This window comes from Artemia franciscana, chromosome 6 (genome assembly GCF_032884065.1).
Source record: "Artemia franciscana chromosome 6, ASM3288406v1, whole genome shotgun sequence".
NCBI lineage: Eukaryota > Metazoa > Arthropoda > Branchiopoda > Anostraca > Artemiidae > Artemia > Artemia franciscana.
In genome coordinates, this window is record NC_088868.1 from 16,387,900 (window position 1) to 16,413,367 (window position 25,468).

Here is a 25,468-nt window from a genome sequence, read left to right on the forward strand (position 1 = left end):
TCATTTTCTAAATAATACCAGGAAATCTGACCCCACCTCCTTGGAGAAACCCCCTCACCATCGAAATATCCTCTAGACAAATCAATCCCTGTGAAAATTTACCCCTGACAAATACTCTTAACGACTCCGCACGTAAAATTGAGACGGAAAAGAGAAAGCAAGACATATACTAAGAATTTTGTATAAGAATTCTGGCAAATTCCCTTATTATATAATTTCCCCTGACAAATTCACTCCCTGGATTGCTCCTTCTCAATAGAAAATTATCCCGTGGAAAAACCCCCAGCAGAAAATTGTTCATACTCCACCCGAAAATGTATGTTTACATCTCAATAAAAATACTAGGCGTAAACAATGGACAGATTTTAAAACTTAAAGACCTTTTCCTGGGGCTGTGGGGGAGGGGTCTTGCTATATCCAAAGGCATAGTTATAGGACCTTTCAGGTATGATGAACAATTTGGCTATCTCAAAACTTTGATCGGACGATTTTGGGGAAAAGTGATGGTGGAGGTGGCCTAGTTGCTCTCTAATTCTTTTTGGTAACTAGAAATTTAAATTTGTGTTTGAATGAGCCCTCTTTCGATATTTTAGGACCACTGGATCGATACGATCACCCCTGGGAAAAAAAATAATAAAAGAAACACGCATTCGTGATCTTCTTCTGGTAAAAAATACAAAATTCCACATTTTTGCAGATAGGAGCTTGAAACCTATTCAGTAGGGTTCTCTGATACGCTGAATCTGATTGCGTGATTTTCATTAAGATCACTTCACTTTTGGGTTGTTTCACCTGTAAGTACGTGGTAACGTACTTACAGTTTGTTACTACGAACTGTTTGAACTGCAATTTCCTCAGATTTTTATTTTGGTTGTTATTACGCATATGAGGCATATTTTAGTTGTTATTACGCATATGTGTATCAGGAGTCATTCTTAAATAATTGGAACAAAGTCGAACATTAGCGTAAAGAGCGAGGCACTGAGAAGGGGGCAACCCCCTCATATGCGTAAAAATTTCTGTCCTTTTTAAGTTTTAATGTTGTTGCTTAATTTCAGTTGGAAAAAACTTGTTTGTTTTGTATTTAATTTCTGAACGTTTTTGAATTAATACATGTTTTGATTTTGGCTCACCGCACATAAATAATAAAAACAAAATTTTAATAACAACCACAAGCCGAAGACATGCAAAATCTTTGGTTTATTATCACACAAAGATCATAGTTAAGAAGCTTGCTTAAGATGATATTAAAAGCAAAGATTGGCCGAAAAGCTCAAAATTTTGATCATACTATTTTAGGGGAAAAAATTGCCGGGGGAGGTGACCTAGTTGCCCTCTAGTTTTTTGGTCACAAAAAGGGCACTAGAACTTTTATTTTCCTTTCGGACGATCCCTCTTCCGATATTTTAGGGTCAATGGGTCGATACGGTCACCCCTGGGAAAAAAAGTTAAACACGCATCCGTGATCTTTCTTCTGGCAAAAAATACGGAATTCCACCTTTTTGCAGATAGAAGTTTGAAACCAATACAGTAGGGTTCGCTAATACGCTTGATCTGATGGTGTGATTTTTCATTCAGATCACTTGACTTTTTAGGGGTGTTTCGTCCTTTTTTCGAAAATCAGAAAATTTTCTCTGGCTCGTAATCTTTGATGGGTAACACTAAAATTAATGAAATTTATTTATTTGATATAAGCATAAAAAACCGATTCTTTGAATATATGTATGGGTATCAAAATCCGTTTTTAAGTCGTTTCTTGAGTTTCGGTTACTATTGAGCTGGGCCGCCCTTTACTTACAGCTTGTTACCACGAACCACGAGACGTTTCTTTTGGTTGTTATTACGTATATAAGGGAGTTGTCCCCTCCACAGTTCCTCGCTCTTTACGCTAAAGTGTTTGTGGATTTGTAAAAAGCTTCTTATTCTAATTAAACGGTCTTTGTTTGTCAGGAGTCATTCTTAAATAACTGAAAAAAAAGTCAAACACTAGCGTAAAGAGTGAGGTACTGAAAAGGGGGCGACCCCCTCATATACGTAATATTTTCTGTTCGTTTTTAGTTTCAATTTTGTTGCTTACTTTCAGTTGGAAAAAACTTGTTTTTTTTTATATATTTAATAACAACCACAAGACTAAGACATGCAAAATTTTTGGTTTATTATCACATAAAAATCATAGTTAAGAAGCTGCTCAAGATAATATTAAATGATAATATTGGCCAAAAAATAGCACAAACAAATTATTGTTTATATCGGCAATTATTTAACAAAACTCTAACTTTAGCATAAAGAGCGAGGTACTGACGAGGGTAGAAACTTCCTATATCCGTAATATGAGGGGGTTCCCCCTTTCGTCAATACCTCCTTCTTTACGCTAAAGTTCGAATCTGGTTCCAATTTTTTAAGAAGAATGTCCCCTGAATCCCAAAAGCCGTTCAATTAGAATAAATACCTCTTTTGAAATCACTAAAAGTACTTTAGTGTAAAGAACGAGGTATTGACGAGGTGCCGAACACCCTCATATACGTTATCGTTATAATATCTGCTCGTTTTAAGTTTTAATGTTATTCCTTACTTTCAGTTGAAAAAACTAGTTTTTTTTAAATTTAATTTCTGAATGTTTTTTAAATAAAATTACATTCATGAAAATTTCCCTTCAAAGATCCTCTCACGAGATCCTAACTTTTGATGTGTGAAACTTATATATTTAAAATCAGCATAAAAAAGCGATTCTTTTGATGTATCTATTTGCATCAAAATTCCGTTTTTTTTAGTTTCTGTTACTATTGAGCCGGGTCGTTCTTTACTTTCAGTTCGTTACAACGAAGTGTTTGATCAAGATGAGAAGGGTTTTATCAGGCTGATAGAATGCTTTATAGGATTTAATTTCTATTTAATTAAATAAAAAACAAGTTTTTTTCAATTGAAAGTAAGGAGTCCCAATAAAGCTTAAACGTACAGAAATTATTCCGTATATGAAGGGGTTTTCCCCTCATCGTCGCCTCGCTCTTTACGTTAAAGTTTGATTCTTTCTCACAACTCTACTGTTTAAAACAATAAAAAAATAGCGTAAAGAGCGAGGCGTCGAAGAGGGGAAAACTTTTCATATACGGAATAATTTCTGTACGTTTTAATGCCGCTTCTCACTTTCAGTTGAAAAAATTTGTTTTTTTTATTTAATTTCTGAACATTTATGAATAAATGCATGTTTTGATTTTTGGCTCACCGTACATGAGTAATTAAAACGAAATTTACAATTTTTTTTTTTTTTGGCTCAATTGCTTTCTCATAGTTTTGAATGGACAATTTGATAAAGATAGGGGTGGAGGGTTAGTTTCCCTCCAATTTTTGGTTATTTAAAAAGGCAACTAGAACTTTTATTTTTTTACTAAAGTTTTTATTAGTAACAAATGTACGTAACTTACGAATTAACTTACGTAACGAACTTCCATATTTGTATATTGTTATCAAGTATATGAGGGGGCTCGCCCCCTCGTCAATACCTCGCTCTTTATGCTAAAGCTTGAATTTTGTCCCAATTCTTTAAGAATGGCCCCTGAATCACAAAGGCCGTAGAATAAATATTTGAAATTACTAAAAATACTTTAGCGTAAAGAGTGAGGTATTGAGGGGACGAACCCCCTTATATACGTATTAATTTCTGTTCGTTTTAACTTTTAATGCTGCTCCTAACTTGCAGTTGAAAAAAAACTTTTTTTTTCGTTTAAATAATGCCAGAAAATCCTGCGCGCCCTTCATGGAAATTATCTTCCCCCATGTTACATTCCTCCATGGAAAGATCCTCCTACGTAACCTCCTTGCCCTGAACCCCCCTGTGAAAAAGTCCCCCTGAAAACGTCTGTACACTTCCCAATAACCATTACTTTATGTAAACAACGGTCGAAGTGTGTAGCTTGCAGCCCTATGCAAGCCCTATGGTATAAATATGAGTTCGATTAATTGGTTAGAATGGTGCCAGATGCAGTGGATAGACCGCCTCATTTCCATCAAATTGTCTAATGTCCATCATGTTATAAATGTATTGCTAAACTTACGCAATGACTTCTTTCACAATGGTATAATGCTCTGGACCTAGATTACGAAATGTGAGGTTTCGAGTTCAAGTCTCACGTTCTTACTTTTTTCTGCAAAGTGTCAAAGTAGGATTTAGTACTCTCCTCATCATCAATCAAGACCACGACTGTGAAACAAGAATATGGTTTCAAATTCATGCCATCAGAAAACAAGTAGAAAGCAATTCTACTGACGGTATGCTTGAAAACAACCTAGGGTAAATTAAAGTCCAACTCCAAGGTAAATGGTAAGACCTGCTGATGATTAAAGCCCTTAGTATTGTAATAGAAGCAGTGGAATAGTTTAAAAAAGAAGGGAAAAAAATGCTTTGGTTGGTTTAGTCTATTAAAATAGCACTATTTAATATTTATCAGACGGAAACTTATAAGTTCATAATTTAAGGATCTTGCAACAGCTTTATCATGAAGTAGGTTTTCCATTGATTTTTTGGTGCATCATCGCATATGGAGATAGGTCCTGAATTGTTCGCGAGAGGTCGTGGGTCCAACTTTTATATTCTAATTTTCTTATTTTGTGCATGGTGCCAAAGTAAGATGAAAATTGGTAGGAAATTTATTTTTTTATTCCTCCTTAGCCTGTAAATTACAATTTTTTTTTTTAAATGTGTTCAAAGAAAACTCTGGGGCCAAAAACAAATTCTAATTTCCTCGATTCAAAACTTTTAGCTGTTATTCAAGTAAACTTAAAAGTGATTCATAATTATTAGAATCTCTTATTCTCTGCTTTTGTTCTAACCTTCTCTTTGCACAAAAGAGGCTATTTGCAAACATGCACATCTAATCTGTTGGAAATTAAAAAAGGCACATATTTAACAAAACAAAAAAAACTCATTTTTGAGTGAAAGTAAAGAGCAAAGTTGAATGTCGAAGCGAAACGAAAGGTGTGCTTAACACACCTTTCAATTACCATTGCCATGTTATCCTCAAAACTACCTCTAGAGACTTGGGCATTGGGAACACGTAAAACCTATGTTTTCTTTTTTTTAAATAATTTTTGAAATTAATTTATTAACAGTAATAACAAATTTATTTAAGAACATGATAAAAGGTACCCAGAAATTTTAGAAACCTCAGGATTTGGGGGTGGGGAGAATGGGTCTCAAGAGCCCTCCCGAACGACTCGGCATTGAGAACACATAGAATAAAGTTGTTTTTTTCAAGCAGTACTTGTGACGCTAAAAATTTGCCAAAAAATCTCCCATCATTTTAAATAATTTGTTTAAATACTCACATTAATTTGATTTAATTTTGTCATTTCATAGGTGAAAACAAACATACAAAATGAATTAGATCATGCTAAGCAGCGTGTTCAGGAAAAAGAATTGGACATGAATATTGTAAATGGCGCCGCTTGGCAAATTAAACAGATTGAACAGGTGAGCGTTAATTCTAATAAATTAGAAAAATGAGGTATTTTGAACTTACGAATGAGTGATCGTCTGTTAATGAAATTTCATATTTAGAAGGACCTCGAAACTCAGATCTCTCATTTTAAATCCCGACCGGATCCAGTATCATTAGGGCAGAAATCTTGGGAAACGCTTAAAGCGGAGAGATCAGGATGAAACTTGGTGGAAAGAACAAGCACAAATCCAAGATAGGTAATTGGCATAACCGGAACGGATCCGCTCTCTTTGGTGGAGTTGGGGGGGGGGAGCAATTCGGAAAAATTAGAAAAAATGAGGTATTTGTAACTTACGAATGGGTGATCAGATCTTAATGAAATTTGATATCTAGAAGGATCTTGTACTTTAGAACTCTCATTTTAAATCCCGACCAGATCCGGTAACATTGAAGGGAGTTGGAGGGGGAAGCAGGAATTCTTGGAAAACGTGAAAATCGAGGTATCTTACGAATGAGTTATCGGATCTTAATGAAACTTCATGTATAGAAGACTCAGATGCTCCATTTTCAATTTGAATCGGATCTGGGGACATAGAAGGTTGGAAGGGGAAACAGAAATCTTGGAAAACGTTTAGGGTGGAGTGATCGGGATGAAACTTGATGGCACAAGTTATAGATACGAGATTGACATAATTGGTATGGATCCGTTCTCTTTGGTGGAGCTGGGGGTTGTGAATTTGAAAAAATTAGAAAAATTGAGGTATTTTCAACTTAAGAACGGGTGACCGGATCTTAATGAAATTTGATATTTAGAAGGAACTCATGTCTCAGAGCTCTTGTTTCAAATCCCTACCAGATCTGTTGACATTGGGGGGGAGTTGGAGGGGGAAAACGGAAATCTTGGAAAACGCTTATAAATGTCGTAGATACGTGATTGACGTAACCGGACTGGATCCACTCTCTTTAGGGTAGTTGGGTGGTGGGGTTCACTGCTTTGGCGAGTTTGGTGCTTGTGGACGTGCTAGGGCGATGAAAATTGGTAGTTGCCTCAGGGTGCTGTACAAATTGACTTGATAAAGTCGTTTTCCCCGATTCGACCATCTGAGAGGCTGAAGGGAGAGGAAAAATTGAGCTATTTCTAACTTACGATTGGGTGATCGGATCTTAATGAATTTTGAAATTTATTAGGACCTCGTGACTCAGAGCTCTTATTTTAAATCACGACCTACATTAAGCCTCTTGATTTTCCTTTTAAAGCAATCTATTGATTCTTAGAATTGTGCTAGAGTTCATATCATATGAGCTCTTGGCTCTTCCGACCTCGTCACAAGTGCCATATGAGCTCTCAGCTCTTGTTTATATAAGTTTTGTTGTTGAATTTGCGTCTATTTGATTTATTTTAACTTAAGTTTTTACGTTGGTTGTTTTATCTTTGTTATTTTCATGTTGAGTTTTCAGGACCAAAAGAAAGTACTGAATTACCAAAGACATTTCTGATTGAACTTCTTCTTCTTCTAAATTCAAGAATTTAACCATTAACCTGGAAATGTTGGGAGTGGGGGTCTGAACAAATTTCAGGATGATCCTGCTCTCTTCTGCTTACGTCTGGGAGTAAATAGTTAAAAATATCGTTTGGAAGTGTAATCAATGAATAAAATGGCATTTTAATATTAATCATATTTTTTAAGTTTAAAAATTACTATATCCATATAATACTTGTTTTGACTATGCCTATTATTGAATGCTTGAGTTTCAGAGAAATTTGAGAGAATAGATTATCAAAGTATAGTTTTCTTAAGTTATAAATGAGTTTATCCCGACTGGAAAGCGATATTATCATTAAAGACGATTTCATGATGGTCATAATGATTTATATCATAATGATGTCATTACTGATCAAAAGCTTTTTCCGAAAAAAAACATGTTCATGAAGATTTAGAATGTTTCTTTTTGAACCTTCCATAGTCAAGTTAATAAAATTGCATCAGTTTCCTTTTTTTCTATGGTCGTTACTGATATACAAATACAGAAGAGAGAATAATGAGGACTTTTTTCCCGTGACAGTGAACGAACAAAATCTATTTGAATATTTCAGCCAGTCTTGGCTGAAATATTCCTTAAGAAGTAATGATGCCTAGGCTATTTTAACAATGGATTTTTAACCAAGAACTTTTATTGTGTGTTATTGTTTATTATTTTCTTTGCTGAAGACGGCCCTTAGTTATGGGGCCGAAAAATTCAAATAGATTTTGCTCGTTCACTGTCTTGGGAAAAAAGTCTTCATTATTCTCTCTTCTGTATTTGTATTATGGGAAGGCAGTTTGGTCTTCGTCATTATTTCGTTACTGATAGCGAAAAAGAAGTGAATAGGATAATTTTGCTCTCAGAGAAAGTGCTGACTTTTTGTTTTGCTAACCAAGAGAGGTTCATACAGTCCCCACATGGGCCATCTGAAAAAGCAAAAAAAAATTATACTAAATGACCAAAGATATGAAAAATTTTGGTTTCTTATAGAATAAATTATTGCGCTTTCAGGTTGCGATTTGGCTTATAATTTTGATGAAAAGAAATTAGGCTTAAGTACTGATTGTTATTTTTTTTTTTTTGGCACATTTTTTTGTATTTTATTTGTAAATATATTTTAGTGGACGTGTTTCCACTTGCTAATTCATGAAATCCCTGAAATGGAAACATCTAAAATCTCACAGAAACAACCGTAAAACTCCTTTTTATCCATTGGATGTCAGTTAAACTCTTTCATTTCAACAAATTTATTTTCAGTTTTTTGTCAATATCTTAAAATTGCTTGCATTCTATAAACAAGTCGATAATCCTATAGTGTCTACAAATTTCAACAGATACCCTCTGAATTTGAATACTTCCAAGAATACATTGGTGTTCAATGCGAACATTTAGATCTCCTAAAAGACCTGATTGAGCGAATTTTAGCCATAACCACGAAAAGGTGTGGTCTCTGTGGTGGGGGGGGGGTCAGTGGAATTTTCCTAGGCAGGGGGTCGAGGACTGCTATTTCTCATTTTTTTGGCATTGGAGGAGTTATCCTAAGGACTTTGTGTAGATTTATGATATTCTCAAAGCATGTCGCATAACACCTCTTTAGAGCTTTCAGTAATCTTGGGAATTATGGAAATATCTTATTTTATTGACGTGCTTCTGGTAAATAAATTATTCCTCATACAAATTATAGAAAAATCAAGAACTGCTGTATATCATATCATACTTTAAAACCTTCTCTATTTTTATCAAATTTTAGTAAGTCATAAATTATTCTTGGGTGTACTTTTTCTAAGTATAACAGGATAATGAACATTTCCTACCAATCATAATTATTTACAACTAGCTGAAACCCTGCCACGCGTTGCTGCGCGCCCCAGCAACACTTGAGGTGTCAGTGCCAGTTACTCGTCTCTAAGTAGTAAATCGCTTCATTGCACAAAGCTTATGAAGCTACCCTTAATACCCCTTGCCACAGGGTGTCAGGCACTTTTTGAAGGTATTGTGGAAGTAGTGAACGCTAAGTATTTATTTTCGAATTTACAGCGTGAGATGATTGTGTTATTCATCGTAGAGTAAAATTTCATCCGAGTAGTTTTCTGCTATGTAACGCGCATTTTGTAATGCCTCTCTTCATATATATAAATATGGTATTTAACCATTAGATCATTGTATATATTACGGTTAAAAAAAGGGGATATGCAAGGTACTAATTTTCAACTGCGTAAAACTTGCGGGTATATAACATTCTTCGCTGTCTCATTGTCTGTGCATATGAATAGATTGTCAGGTTTACCGAATCTTGAACATTTAACATATAATTGTCCATGGGAAAAGCAATCCGTATTCAGTTCAAACCGCATGTTTCTAGTGATTGGCCTTGAAATCTTGGAAATTTAACATATAATTGTCCATGGGAAAAGCAATCCGTATTCAGATCTAAACTGCATGTTTCTAATGATTGGTCTTGAGCTTTGTTGATGGTGATTGCAAATGCTAATCGAATTAGGAACTACAATCTTTTAAATTGAAAAGGCAGATCCTTTGGAATCATGGGAATGCGAGGAATGAGAACAGCCTGGCTCTCGAAAGGCCTTGTCAAGATTGTTGCCTCGTTTTCCATTGCTTTTTTTACGTTTTCTATTGCTTTTTTTTTACAGCAAGTCGCGTGCCGTTGCAAAGCTTTGGCGGGTTAATATTTCGCAACAGGATTATTAGTACGCTTATTTTTAGTTGTAGTGCGTTCCGTGGAATCCCTGGGAGATCCAGCGAATTTAAAAGTTCTGTTAGATAGTTAACCGCGTCATTTGATTCCAGAACTGTGTCGACTGACTTGTAAATGACTGTCTGGTCTCGAATCTTGATCAGAACAATATTGTCGATTTCTTGGACGACTTTGTTTTTGGTTGCCAGAATCGCTCGATCTGTTTTGAAAAACTGCCGGGGCTTGCTTAGGGGGCATCCTAGAAGCTGATCATAATTAATTATTTGTTGTCCCTTTCATCTAGAAATGACTGACAAATACAAATTCAGCCATTTAAAAGCTCGTAATAAGCAAAAGATATTATTATTTACATTTTTTCAGCATATTAACTAAGAATTTGAAGTTTTTAACCTTAAATAATTTTAGTAAAACTCATTAATGCATAGCTTAGATTTTTGTCAGTGTTTTTCGCAACAATCGGGGAAGTTACACTTTCTAGAGCTCCTTGATATCATCTATCCTGGGGAAGAACTAAGGTAGATACTCATGTAATAAGGGTAATTCAAGTTGTCTATGAATTTTCATGAGCCATTTGAAGGCAATTGGAGACGCGTCAACCCAAAATCAATCCGATATTTCATCCCTTAGTTCTAAGACTATCTTAATTCTGCCCTAGGAATGATTTATGGATGACTGAATGATAAACTTATCTATCAACAAGTGAAATGACATCATTCTCATACATTCCTAAAAAGGGTTTATTCCAGATTTGCCTCTCACTCACATAGACTATCTGTCTTGGCTTTTTTTTTTTACTAATAGCACTTTGATGGCCCCAACTACATGATTTTAATTCAAAATGTTTTAGTTTATGAATGGGTTCACTTGCCTAACACTTGATTTCCCAAAATATATTGAATAAAAAAATTTAAGACAGTCATTTTTTCAAAATGTGTTTTTAACTGTCCCAGTCCCCCTACGCAACGGCCTTCCTAAAGGCCAACAAATTTATAAAGAATTTTAGCCCAGGATCTCTGAGCCCTTTTCTTTATTGTACATTAAAAAAAAAAATACTTTGTTTCTTTTCATCTCAAGTCTAATATTTGAATTAGTAGCTAATATTGAATATTTGAAAATTGGAAATTACTATTCCTATTTTTATCGCCCAAACCTGTTTGAATAAAGCAGGTAGAAACGGGGGAAAATGTGTTCCTACTGATACTAAATGGACGCTGGACCTTTCAACTTTGGATAAAAGTATTGCATTAGTTATTCGAAGTTAATAAACAAGTATGAAAAGCAGGCAAAATTTTACATAGCGAAAATAATCTACTTGTGAACTGACTGAGGCAATGATAAAATATGCAATAAAGCCCAAAATCATGAGTAACAAACTATGAAAATAAGGCAGGCGATAGACTTTTATGTATAGAAGTCGAATATTGAAACTTGTATGCGAAAAGAAATCATACCGTATATGAGGTGTGATATCTTCTCCTCAATGCCTCGCTCTAAACGCTAAAGTTTGACTTTGTCCCAATTGTTTAAGAATAACTCCTGAAACACAAGAGTTATTTAGTTCAGGTTCTTTTTAATATAAGAATAAGAAGCGTTTTAAAAGTGCTAAAAAACATACATTAGGGGCACCCCTCTCATTTTCGCAATAATTTATGTTTGCATTAATGCTGATGTTTACTTTTATTTAAAAAGACTTTTTTTTTCTATTTGGTTACTGAAAGGTAGAAACAATTCTCAAGGGAAAATATTGACATATCGCTGATTTTGAATAGCCAAAGTATAGGATAGCCAAAAGTAGCCAGTAGGTATCTTTCTTTATCCTGAGCCCGACTAATTTCAAATCTGGATTTCCATGATATTTGTTAATGAAATTGAAGTTTGTTTTTATTGTTTGATTTTATATTTTTCAAAGTTATTATTCATTATTATATTATTCGATATATCGTTTAATCTAATTAGCGCCAAACACTACAAAGATTCTTTTAAGTTCTTCGGAAGGGTAGTTCAGATTCTGCTATGTTGTTTTTATTAGTATTTCCTTCTCGAAAATTTGCTCGCGCCTTCCCATGAAAATGTACCGGATTTTCAAGTTTTGAACACCTCTCCGTCATTTATAGGATGACGATTAAAAAGATGACTGCTTTCAGCAAAAAGAAGACGATATATTTACAAATTAAAACGAGTTAAAGTCAACTTAGTCTTCGACTTAATCCTTAATCCTCAACTTAATCCTCCTGGGATGGTCGTGTTAGGATTCTTTCCGTTTATTGTTGTAAAAATACTGATGGATCATGATTGTTCTTTCTTGTTTTATGATTTGAAGGAACCCTATGATTTTGTCTGAAAATTCTTTTTAAGGTATTCGTTTGAAAAGTTGGCATCAAATTTAACACTCTAAAAACGAGGCTCATTTACTTCCCACTTTATGGTAGGCCTGCTGAAGTATACTTAACATGTGATACATTGGTAAAGTACTTACATAGGTAGAGGTGCACTCAGCTAATTATTTATGCTGCTTTTGATCAGGTAGAGAACGTTTCATTTGCAGGGTACAACTACGGGGTACAATTGAACCAATAGCAATGCGACCTTAAATATTTCGACTCAAATTAAAGCATGTATATTTGAGAAAAATATTTACATTTTCACATAGTTTAGCTACTATGAAAGTAAATACGTCACTTGATGCCCTTTCCAACTTAAATTATTACTTTAGGGAAAATTATTTGAGCCAAATGAACTTGCGACCAATAACAAGGAGACTCATGTGTTCCATATTTGAAAATATCCTGAGACTAGTGGATCACATTTGGCACCCAGATGAAGTATCCTTCGAAACGCACGCTAGAAGTTTTAGTGTCTGGTACACTTTTACGACTTTGTTTGGTACAAATGAAAATTTATCATCCAAATACTAATCCCACCTCTGAACACCTTGACATTTATCTTTCTGGTTCTTAACCTTGGTATAAAAAAAAACTAACAAAATAGTCGGTTCTGAATACAGATTTAGAGTATTTAAAGTCGGTTAAATATGAAAGATTTAATTGTTCAGTAAATGATGGATATGGAGTTTGCTAAAGTTGATGCTGCTAATTTGGCTGACAACTGATCGTGTTTTGACTGTTTCTCTAAAAAAAACTTTATCCTTACAGGTAAACCCTTTAATACCTGTTTTATCTCCCCTCGCACCCCTCTTTTTCCAAGTTCAAGAGCTAGGATGCCTACTATCTTCATGGACCTTATTGCCTTATCACTGTTACCCCTGCTTGCACAGAGGATCCCAGCCTCCCTCTATCTTCGTCAAGAAGAGGCGTTCCCTCGCTCCGGAAATTTCCTTTCAGGCTGAGGACTGTACCACTTTTTTTGTTGAGCTCTTCTGTTCTTAACCCCAGCAATCCAAAACCATCATTTGTCTACAACTGACAATTATTACAAATGTGTGTGGCTTAAACAAATTTAGAAAATAATCGTTGAAATTGCAACCAGAAATTTTGTATCAATAAATAGAGCTAAAATTTTCATTTAGCAAGCGCTTCCTCTCTCGTACAATTTTCAATTAGTCCTCGATTTAGACTTCGGATATATTTCATTGCTGGCTTACAACCAAGTTACCAATTCCGTTCATTCTCCCATAAATGATGTTTTATATCTTCCCTACTATTTACTTTGCTCCTTCGACTATGCTCTATTTCCTCACTTTCGTCTCTACTGTACTCTTGTATTTCGAGACTATTACGCGTCTTCAAGTCAAAATTATTAGAAGAAGTTTATTATTAGAATTATGAGAGGCTTAAACAGTTAAAAAAGAAAAAAATGAAAGAAAACAGAACCAGAAATTTTAGAGCAATAAATAGAGCTAAAATTTTCATTTTAATAATTGTTTCCTCCCTCATCGAATTCCTTGCTGGTCCAACATTCAAACTTGGAATGTATTTCATTGTTGGCTGATGGTTTACACCCACGTAACCTATTTTGTTCATATTCCCATGACATTTCAAATCTTTGCTACTATTTCGCAAAGCTCATCATTGATGTTACACATGTTTGTTTGGTCATTAAATGGCCTTGATTATTTGGTGTCAAAAAATAAACTTTCAGCAACACCCTGTTTAACTGTATCTTTGTAGTAAAATACAAGAGTGATCGCGCAATTGAAAAAGATATAATTATTTTAGAATAATATCAACTGATATAGACGGACCATAGTTAATACAAAAAATATAACATTATTCAAATTATAAACAAATTCACACCCTTAAATCCAGATTAAATCACAAATAAATTACAGGAAATGATTCCTATGAATCATACCTGTACCCATAAACTTGCCCAACTTCTTAATGTCCATAAAGCTTCACTTAATATTCTGCCACCCATTCTTCCCTTGTATTCCACCCTGGAAAATTTCTTCTCCCAGATCATTTAATCCTTGACAAAACCCAAAAACTAAATTAGAGTCTTAAATGTTTTCAAGCATTATCCAGGATTCTATAGTGCTTCTTTATGGAGAGTGGAACCGCTAAATACTTGCCTTTGTTCGTTTCTAGCTTCACTCAAGTTCATCTACCAGCGGATTGGTGAAGAATGCACAGGATGTGTTTCTTGACGAAGGTTTTGCTTAATTCAGAGGATCTGACGACCCAGCAATTGTTAATATGCAAGTCGGGGCTTTAAACGAAGGCAGGCGAATTGACTATGTTCTTCAAGAGGGTCCTTTAGCAAGTGTTAGTGAATATGTTTCTGCAATTGCGTCTCATTTCGGATATTGGTAAGTTGGCTCTCTCACCGTTGTTCTTCCTCTCTATTCATTCCCTTTGTTTTCCTTGCAGTTTTTTTGCTTGCTTAATCCAGTTTTGCAAAGACATCTTATGTTGGGCGTTTTCAGCTTCATCTTTGTTCCATTTCAATCTAGGTAGCTACTGATAACAAAATAATGCGAAAAAAAATCTGTAACATTCTATCAACAACCCTGAAGCTTTATGTCGGTCTGTCTCGAGTTATTTCAGGCCTTTAAAAACAGTATGTCTTCTGTATTACTGAAAATTGATATTCATTTCACACAATTTTCGTTTAAATTTCATAAGTTGAATGCTTCTTTTATATCTAGGCCAAATTACACGCTCTAGTAACAGACGAATTTAGTAATTTTCAGGTGTTTTCTGTGGGATTTAAAACTATTAGTATTTATATTAGTTGTTTTTTTTTTCACAACACTTGAAATAAGTCATTTATAAATAAAAGACGAATTGCCTCCCAACTCAAGGTCACCATTGCTCCCAGGGCCATATTCAGGAGGGTGGGGTGTTACTTGGTCTGAAAACCCCCACGTCACACCACCGAATTTTCTGTCCAACCCTTATAAAGTAATAAAAATACATATACATATATTTTTGTTGCGTTCTGTAAAGCTATTTTTCGATCATCTTTGTTCTTTCAATTCTTCTTATTTTTTCAGCAAATTTTATTTGTTTAATCCATGATTCTGTTGGGTCACCTTTTGCTCTTTTTCTCAATTTTTCCTCTTAGTTTACTTTTTTTCCTCTTTTTATATACTTTAGTATACCCCTAGTTTTTCCACAAACATTCTGTAGTTATTTTGATGGATAGTTCAGATTCTTACCTAATCAAATAACCAAAGACACTCACTCATATAACATACCGGCTTTTCCAGCTTTAAATGCTTTTTCCTCAACATGAAGCTAACGCAAACATAAAAGTACTATGCATTCAGATACAGTGTCATTTTAAAAAGGAAAATCAATTAATTAAAAAGTTGTATTCTCTTCAGCAAAAAGAATACGTAATTCTTGCAAATTACAAGAACCATAAATCAAACCCTCGAATTTATAAACTTAATGAAAACAGGGACTACTTTAAAAAATAAAAAAAATCGAGCACGAAAAATGGCAATATCAACAAATCTGAATGGCCACTCCCATTTAACTCTCCAAAAGAGCTTGTCACTGACAACTGACTCAGTCTTTTACGAAGATATCTTCACATAGTTTCTGGCTCTAGGAACAACAAGTAACTCGTACATGACAAGCTTTATGATAAGATCTTAAATTTTTTCATGCAGCATTTCTAAGTATAAGAAATATCATCAGAATATGTAATTTGTTACATTCAGAAACCAGACTACTACATCTATAATTATCAAACTCTTATCACCTTTGTTTTATAGGGGTCTGATTAGGGTTTTCTGAAATCACTAGTACTCCCCCTCCTTTTCAAAACTATATTCATAATCTTTTGTTACTTATTTCTAACCTCATCGCCGCCATATGTAAGAAACTCTTTCACAACGCTACCATCACCTGGGGCCTTATAATTTTTAAATTATTTTGTGACTGTCATTATTTCTTCTTTCACGTCCAAAGTGTCACAAGCTTTTTCATTTCCTGTAACTCTATCCGCACTTAGCATATTCTTATATCTGGGTCAGTTTTAAGTTTTAGAGCTGTTCTTTGTTTTTATGGCTCTTGGTATTAACCCAAGTGACATATAGCGATCGCAAATTCTGTCGGTTGTCAGTCGCGGTTTTGCTACTTTAGGACCTTCCAGGTAAGCTAGGACGATGAAATTTGGCAACCTTATCAGGGACCGGACCAGATTAAATTAGAAATAGTCGTTTTCCCGATTTGACCATCTGGGGGGGGAGTGGGGGGCCGGTTAATTCGGAAAAAAAATAGAAAAATTGAAGTATTTTTAACTTAGAAACGGGTGATGGGATCTTAATGAAATTTGATGTTCGGAATGATATCGTGGCTCAGAGCTCTTATTTTAAATCCCTACCAGATCCGATGACATGGGGGGGTTGGAGGGGGGAACCTAAAATCTTGGAAAACGCTTAGAGTAGAGGGATCGGGATGAAACTTGGTGGGAAAAATAAGCAGAAGTCCTAGATACGTTATTGACATAACTGGAACGGATCTGCTCTGTTTTTGGGGAGTTGGGGGGGGGGTTATTTCTAAAAAAGTAGAAAAAATGAGGTATTTTTAACTTACGAAAGAGTGATCGGACCTTAATGAAATTTGAAGTTTGTAAGGATATCGTGTATCAGAGCTCTTATTTTAAATCCTGACTTGATCCGGTGACATTGGGGGGAATTGAGGGGGAGAAACCTAAAATCTTGGAAAACGCTTAGAGTGGAGGGGTCGGGATGAAACTTGGTGGGAAAAATAAGCACACGTCCTAGATACGTGATTGACATAACCGGAACGGAACCACTCTCTTTGGGGGAGTTGGGGGGAGGGGTTGATTCTGAACAAATTGGAAAAATGAGGTATTTTTAACTTACGGATCGGATCTTAATGAAATTTGAAGTTTGGAAGGATATCGTGTCTCAGATCTCTTCTTTTAAATTCCGACTGGATCCGGTGACATTGGGGGGAATTGAGGGGGGACCTAAAATCTTGGAAAACGCTTAGAGTGGAGGGATCGGCATGAAACTTGGTGGGAAAAATAAGCACAAGTCCTAGATACATGATTGACATAACCAGGACGGATCCGCTCTCTTTGGGGGAGTGTGGGGGAGAGGGTTAATTCTGAAAAATTAGAAAAATGAGGTATTTTTAACTTACGGATCGAATCTTAATGAAATTTGAAGTTTGGAAGGATATCGTGTCTCAGAGCTCTTCTTTTAAATTCCGACTGGATCCGGTGACATTGGAGGGAATTGAGGGGGTGGACCTAAAATCTTGGAAAACGCTTAGAGTGGAGGGATCGGCATGAAACTTGGTGGGAAAAATAATCACAAGTCACAGATACGGGATTGACATAACCGGAACGGATCTGCTCTCTTTGGGGGAGTTGGGGGGGAGGTTAATTCTAAAAAAATAGAAAAAATGAGGTATTTTTAACTTGCGAAAGAGTAATCGTATCTTAATGAAATTTCATATTTAGAAGGACCTTGAAACTCAGATCTCTTATTTTTATCCCGACCGGGTCCAGTGTCATTAGGGGGGGGTAAAAATCTTGGAAAATGCTTAAAGCGGAGAGATCAGGATGAAACTTGGTGGAAAGAATAAGCACACAAGTCCAAGATAGGTGACTGACATGACCGGACCGGATCCGCTCACTTTGGTGGAGTTGGGGGGGGGGAGTGATTTGGGAAATTAGAAAAAATGAAGTATTTGTAACTTACGAACGGTTGATCAGATCTTAATAAAATTTGATATCTAGAAGGATTTTGTGCTTTAAAACTCATTTTAAATCCCGATTAGATCCGGTGATATTGAAGGGAGTTGGAGGAGGAAGCCGGAATTCTTGAAAAACGTGAAATCGAGCTATCTTACGAATGGGTGATCGGATCTCAATGAAACTTGATATAGAAGAATCTTATGTCTCAGATGTTCGATTTTCAATTCGAATTGAATACGGGGACATAGAGGGTTGGAGGGGGGAAACAGAAATATTGGAAAACGCTTAGAGTGGAGATATCGGAATGAAACTTGATGGGAAGAATAAGCACAAGTTATAGATACGAGATTGACATAGTTGGTACGGATCTGCTCTCTTTGGGGGAGCCGGAGGTTGTTAATTTGGAAAAGTTAGAAAAATTGAGGCATTTTTAACTTAGGAACGGGTAACCGGATCTTAATGAAATTTGATATTTAGAAGGAACTCATGTCTCAGAGATCTTATTTCAAATCCCGACCAGATCTGTTGACATTGGGGGAAGTTGGAGGGGGAAACCAGAAATCTTGGAAAATGCTTGTAAATGTCGTAGATACGTAACTGGACTGAATCTGCTCTCTTTGGGGGAGTTAGATGGTGGGGTTCAGTGCTTTGGTGAGTTTGGTGCTTCTGGACGTGCTATGACGATGAAAATTGGTAGGCGTGTCAGGGAGCTCTACAAATTGACTTGATAAAGTCGTTTTCCCCGTTTCGAACATCTTGGGTCGGAAGAGCTCTTGGCTCTTCCGACCTCGTCATAAGTGCCATATGAGCTCTTAGCTCTTTGTTTCTTTCGTTTTTGTTTTTATCATCATTTCTTTACAGGTCTTTTATCTCCCATCAATTAACGTCTTCTTTCTTTTCTAGGTTGATAATTAAGTAATTAAGTGAGCTGAGCAGTAAATTTCGCTATATGCTAATTAATAATAAATAGAAGTCTGTATGCTGTTGCCGTCTTTTTGTGTGATAGCTTCAATTCTTCACAGAAAAAGCTGTTGCAACAGACCAGTCTTATTTTAATTCTAAAGTTAAAAGAAAAATCAAGGGTTCTCAACTTTAAGTTCATTTAAGTATCTGTAAAACTCTTGTTTTGCTTTTTTGTCTCTCCTTTTAATATTTTAAAAGAAATAGAGCCCTTAAAAATTTTGAATTTATTATCTTTTGCTAACCCCTCGCTAAATGAATTTACTGCTCATCCAAGCTCTTCTCCTTCTTCCATGGCCTCTACTCCTCAGCCAAAGAACCGATTCCGGAGTCAAGAAACAATTAAAAAGAAGATCTGGGGGGGGGGGGGCGGTTAATTCGCAAAAAAATAGAAAAAATGAAAGTATTTTTAACTTTGAGCCAAAGAACCGATTCGGAGTCAAGAAACAATTAAAAAGAAGACCTGAGACATGTTATTTTCCTTTTAACTTATACAAATTTAACAGGAAGTTTTGCATAAAAAGCAAAAAGTTCAAACCAAACGAGAACCAAAAAGTAAAATCCAAAAGATTTTGCATAAACTCTTAGTTTGAGCTAAATAATTTTGATAAATCAAGCAGAAATCCATAAGAGAAGGAAACTTAAAATGAAGAAAAACGAAAAGAGTGAATGAAAGCTAGCTTAGAATGAATGTAAGTTGCCGTAAGTAAGGGTGGTGATGTCTAGTGCGGGCTAATCAATAAAAATCCTCAGAAAAACCGGTAATTTAAGGCATTACTTAAAGTTTATTTTAGCTCTTTGGATGCAAGTTTCGAGTAGGGACTATAAGAATGATTGATAAAACCCAGCAGATTAAATACGATTTTACGTTTTATTCTGATACAATATTCCTATATTAGCTGTCTTACAAAACAAAATTGAGTCTTCGTCAGTATGGGTATATACATTGTCTGTGTCAACTAGAATTTCCCTGTGGACATTGAGATTGGCAAAGCCATTTAGCCTACTTTCAGACGTCACGTTTCTTAGGTATGTCTTGATTCTCCGATGTATAAAAGGAGCGCTCTGTTGTGCTGGTCGATACAGGTATAGTGATTAAAATATTAAGTAAGATATGGATGTTCGGAGAGATTGCTTTGCCACAAATATTTAGAAAATCAGTTGCATTGACATGGTGTGCCTTGTTCCGTTAGAGAAATTTTTGCCAAATTTTTCTTTCCGCCATCAAACGTTTAAGGTGTTGTTTTCCAAATCTTCTTCATAAATTTCGATCAGCTTCAAAAATGGCTCTCATCTCTACTTTCTTCACAAAATCAGTGAAAAATAGAATGTTAAACATTATTTTGCCGTGGGGGGAGGGAAGGTGTCAGCACGCCATAAGTTGAACACCTTACGAATCGTGCATGTTGTTTAAATATCTCTGGCGGGGTGTCCATATTGCTGATGGACGGGTTCTCTTTAGTAACAAACGTAGTGAGAGCCAATTCAAGTTTTGTTCCACTTTCTTTTTGTAGGTCTTTAATGTTAACAATGCTTGATATAGCAACAGGGGCCTTGACTGATACCTAGTGCTTTGCTCAATCTTTGACAAAATTTTTTAAGGCCTACTACCGCTCTATCTTGATAGGTCCATAGAACTTGCTTGCTTTTTTTTTTTTTTTTTTTTTTTTTTTTTTTTTTTTTTTTTTTTTTTTTTTTTTTTTTTTTACTGAACTAAGTATTTACAGTATACATTACAATATATTACTCTTCTGATCTTGTCAAGTGCCAGACAAAAGGCTCTTTAAGGCTCTTTAGAAGGGCAGTCTAGTAGACGTGAAACAAATATACCCTCATTCAAAATTTGATTCAATCCAAATTTCAATTTTCAACCCATCAACTAACAGTGATCCCCCAATTACCTAAAAAAAATTCACACAATACCAATCTATTAGCTTTATACAAGTTCATAATTTTTCCTTTTTCGATTTCAAACACCATAATTAGTTAAGGCCTTTTCATTGTAGTTGCCCTGAAAAATAAAAAAAAGTACACCAGCTTTGCCTGAAAAACTTTATTGAAGACACGGCTGAATGTGAAAATTGCCTTTGCTTTTGAAATTTATTCTGCTTTTCAACTGGCTGCAAATTACCACGTTTTCTTATATTTTCTCATGCTGTCGATAAAGAGTTTCTTAAATTGAAATTGCTGGAACTCAAATAAGGAGAAATGATATGTAAAAATATCGTACAGATATAAAAGTTTCTGAACCGTCTCTATTTGACATTACGGGAGAATAAGGACACAGAAAAAAAACGAAGCTATCCACAGCAAAAAAGAAAATAATAATTTTGCAAAAAAAAATCTTATTTGAGCCATGATTTCAATGAGGCTTTTTCAGGAAAAGACTTCGCGCTTCTGATTTTTTTTTCTTTTTTTAATTTTTTTTTTTAGCAACTAAGCGGATTTGAAAATTGTTTCCACTCAACCAATTTTGCCTAAGAAAGCTATAATAAAGAAAGGTCAGTACTTGGAATTCTAATTTTTTTTCTTTTGTTGTCCTGTTGCCTTGCATTGTCTTGGTTTGCCTGCTTGGTCTCCGAACTTATTTAAGAAAACGCTCTAGTATGTTACTTTAAAAATCTAACCCAAAATACTACTCGAACCTTATTAGAAACTATATAGGATTAATCAAAATATAGCTCATGCTTTGTATACAAAATATTTTGTTGCCAAACTCCAATTCAGCTCAGGTTCGTTTTGATGGAAATTGGCATTAGGGCATTGTCAATAGTCCTTATCGAATTTACTTGTTATGGCACTTGGTATTAACCAAGTGACATATAGCAATCGCCAATTCTGTCGGTCTGTCTGTCTGTCGGTCCCGGTTTTGCTACTTTAGGCACTTCCAGGTAAGCTAGGACGACGAAATTTGGCAAGCGTATCAGGGACCGGACCAGATTAAATTAGAAATAGTCGTTTTCCCGATTTGACCATCTGGGGGGGGGGCGGTTAATTCGCAAAAAATAGAAAAAATGAAGTATTTTTAACTTATGAGCCAAAGAACCGATTCCGGAGTCAAGAAACAATTAAAAAGAAGACCTGAGACATGTTATTTTCCTTTTAACTTAATACAAATTGAAACGCTTTTTTAAGTTAAACTTTATTATTTCAGTTTTCTTATAGCTTATCATATACTTACTACTTTCTGTTCCTAGAGTCAGCAATTATTTAAGGAACCCTGATTAAAAAGATTGCGTCAGTTAGAAAGGCGATCTTGCTCAAAATCTTAGTCATAGAATTTGGTTTTAGAATGGGTCACTTTCTATCGAAGGAGTTGTCGTAGAAACTTCGAAAAGAGCTCATTCGATTGGGAATTGTAAGGGATAGTGCCCTTTTTAATAGTCAAAAGTGATTCGAGGGCAACTAATACCCCTCCCACGCCCATTATTTCCCCAAACACAATAATACAAATTTTGAGTTAGCCATTTTGTTTAACGTAGTTTTAGGGTCCGGAAATTATGTCTTTGAGGATGAAAACCCCCTACAGCTCTCAAGGCAAGGATTGTAAGTTTTGCCCTGGGGCATATAAGGCTTATGTAGAAAGGGTGATCGCATAAGCTTTGGAGGGGGATCTTTGGATTGCAAATCAGAATTTATAGTGCCTTTTTAAACATTCAGTTATCAGGGGGCGGATAACCCCACGCCTCCCCCTTTGAAACACACATCTCGTATTTTCCTGAAATGCAACTGATGGAAACTATAGGGGGCCATTTGTTGTGTTAGAAACATCGAAACGAGCTCATTCGATTGGAGATTGACAGGGCTAGTGCCCTTTTTAATAGTTGAAAGTGAAAAGAGGGAAACTAAATCCCCTCTCATGCCCACCATTTCCCTAAATACATTCAATCAAAATTTGAAATAGCCATTTTGTTCAACGTAGTTGAAAGTTCGCAAAATTTTGTTGTTGAGGATGACAACCCCCCACAGTCCTTAGGGCAAGGGCTGTAATTTTTGCCCTGGGGCATATAAGGTATATAAAGGGTGATCGTATAAATTTCGGAGTAGGCTCATCGGATTAGTAATCAGAAGTTCTAGTGCCTTTTATAAGATTCAGAGTGATCTGAGGATGGATAACCCCACACCTCGCATTTTCCCTGTATGCATCTGATAGAAATTTTGAGATGGCCATATGATGTCTTAGAAACTTCGGAAAAGGCTCATTCGATTGGAAATTGAAATAACTAGTGCCTTTTTTAATAATCAAATGTGATTGTAGGGCAACTAACCCCCTTCGCACGCCCACCATTTCTCCAAACACATCTATCAAAATAGGACAGACATTTTTTTGAATATTGTTGAAAGGTCCGGAAATTATGTCCTTGAGGATGACAACCCAGCAATCGTTAAGACAAGGGTTGTAAGCTATGCCCTTGGGGGCATATAAGGTTTGTATAGAAAGATTGATCGTATAAAGTTTGGGGGAGGCTTATTGGATCGGTAATTAGAATTTCTAATGACCTTTATAAGATCCAAAGTGATTGGAGGATGGATGCACCCACACCTCGTATTTTCCTGAAATGCATCTCATAGATATTTTGAGATGGGCTTTTGTTGTAGAAACTTGGAACAAGGCTCATTCGATTGGAAAATGAAGGGGCTAGTGCCTCTTTTAAGTGACTTCAAAGTAAATAAACCCCCTCCTACGCCCACCATTTCCCCAGACATCCAATCAAATGCTGAGATAGCCATTTTGTTTAGCGTAGTAGTTGAAAGATCCAGAAATTATGTCTTTTAGTTTGACAGTCCTCAGGAAAAGGGTTGTAACTTATGCCCTGGGGGTATGTAGAATTTATATAGAAAGGGTGATAGTATAAACTTTGAAGGAGGTTCATTAGATTGGTAATCAGAATTTCTAGAGTCCTTTATTAGATTCAGAGTGATTGGACGATGGATATTACCCCCCCCCCCCCCGACAAACACACAATTTACATTTTCTCGAAATGCATCAGATAAAAATTTTGAGATCACCAATAGTTGTAGAAACTTCGAAAAAGGCTCATTGGATTTGATATCGAAGGGGATAGTTCCCCTTAAAGAGTCGAAAGGAATTGGACAGCAACTAACCCACCTCCGACGACCACCAATTTCCCCAAGGACATCCTATCAAAATTTTGAGATAGCTATTTTATTCAGCGTAGTTCAAGGGTCCGATAATAAGTTCGTTAAATATGACACCACCCCACGCCTATCAGGGTAAGGGTTGCAAGTTTCGACCCGGGGGGCATATTAGGTTTTTATAGAAATGATGGTCGCATAAACTTCGGAGGGGCTCATTACACTGGTTATCTGAAGTTCTAGTACTTTTTATAAGATTTAGAGTGATCAGAGGTTTGATACTCCACCCTCCGATCACTCGGAGATAATTAAGATCCCCTTTTACTTGTCGAAAAGGATTGGAGGGAAACTAACCCCCCTCTAACGTCCACCATTTCCCCCAAAACATCCAATCAAAATGTTTAGATAGTCATGTCGTTCAACTTGCTAATAGGTCCGGATATTATGTCTGAGGATGACAACAAACCCTCCCCCTCCATAGCCCTTTTTAAGATTCAAAGTAATCGGAGGGTGAATACCCTCTCCCCCCCCCCTCGCCTCATATTTTCCTGAAATGCATCTGATAGCATTTCGTTTTTTTATTTAATGTTATTGTTGATTTTCGTTTGTGTTTACTCCACTATCTTTTGATGTAAGTGGGTTATAAAGAAATAATATATTATTATTATAGTTATTTTGAGATAGCCATTTGTTGTCGTAGAAACTACAAAAAAGGCTCATTCGATTAGAAATTGAAATGTCATTTTGTAAGAGTCAAAATTCATTGGAGGGCTACATTCACTCTTCCGATGCCCATCGATTCTCAAAATGCATCTAATCAAAATTTATCGGTAGCCGTTTTGTTGAGCATAGTTGATAGGTCTAGAAATTAGGTTTGTGGGGATGATAACCCCCACAGCCCTCAGCAAAAGGGTTGATTGTAATGCCATGATGGTATATAAGGTTTTTATGGAGAGGGTGGTCGTATAAACTCCGGAGGGAGCTCATTGGACTGGAAATCAGCCACCCGCCTCTACATCGTATTGTCAGCAAATGTTCTTGATAAAAATTTTAGATACCCATTTGTTATAAAAGAGTCCAAAAATCATATAATAATGCCTTTTGGATGGACAGAATTCCCCATAATCTGGGGGTAAGGTATTTTAGTTATGACGAGGGGCACATAAGGTTTGTATGGAAAGGGTGGCCATGTGAACTCTAGAAGAGGCTCATTTTATTTGAAATGTATAGTTCTAGTTCCCTGATAAGAGTCAAACATTATCGAGAGCAACTAGCCCCCCTCCCCGAAACCCTCTTCCCATATCTGATTGAAATTTTAAGAGTGCTATTTTGTTCAGCATTGTTGAAAGGTCCAGTAATTATGTCTATGGGGGTGTCAACCTTCCCGGAGTCATCAGGACAATGTCTTTAAGTTTGGTAAATCATTAATTGTTTACACATAGTGTATGTTATTGAGAAAAGTGTGCATGTTTGAACTTTGTTCAAGAAGACAAAGGGTATTCATGTCAGTCTTTCAGAGAATGTTGAGGGGAGTGTTGAACTAAACCAAAACACGTTATGTGTGTACAGATTGTCATAAGGATGCAAATATAAT

At 35.8% G+C, this 25,468-nt stretch overlaps 1 protein-coding gene across 4 annotated transcripts in view; it reads left to right on the plus strand.

Moving 5' to 3' along the window:
• LOC136028104 (uncharacterized) overlaps positions 1-19,129 on the plus strand; it is a 49,491-nt gene extending 30,362 nt beyond the window's left edge. For 2 of the 4 annotated variants that reach the window (XM_065705733.1, XM_065705732.1), the window contains 3 exons: positions 5,354-5,467; positions 14,223-14,443; positions 18,721-19,129. In XM_065705733.1, coding sequence (XP_065561805.1) covers positions 5,354-5,467; positions 14,223-14,297 — 189 coding nt within the window. In that variant the 3' untranslated portion in view covers positions 14,298-14,443; positions 18,721-19,129. The remainder of the gene's footprint in view (positions 1-5,353; positions 5,468-14,222; positions 14,444-18,720) is intronic. The other 2 variants (XM_065705731.1, XM_065705730.1) reach the window with 1 other exon arrangement.
• The last annotated feature ends 6,339 nt before the right edge of the window (positions 19,130-25,468 follow it).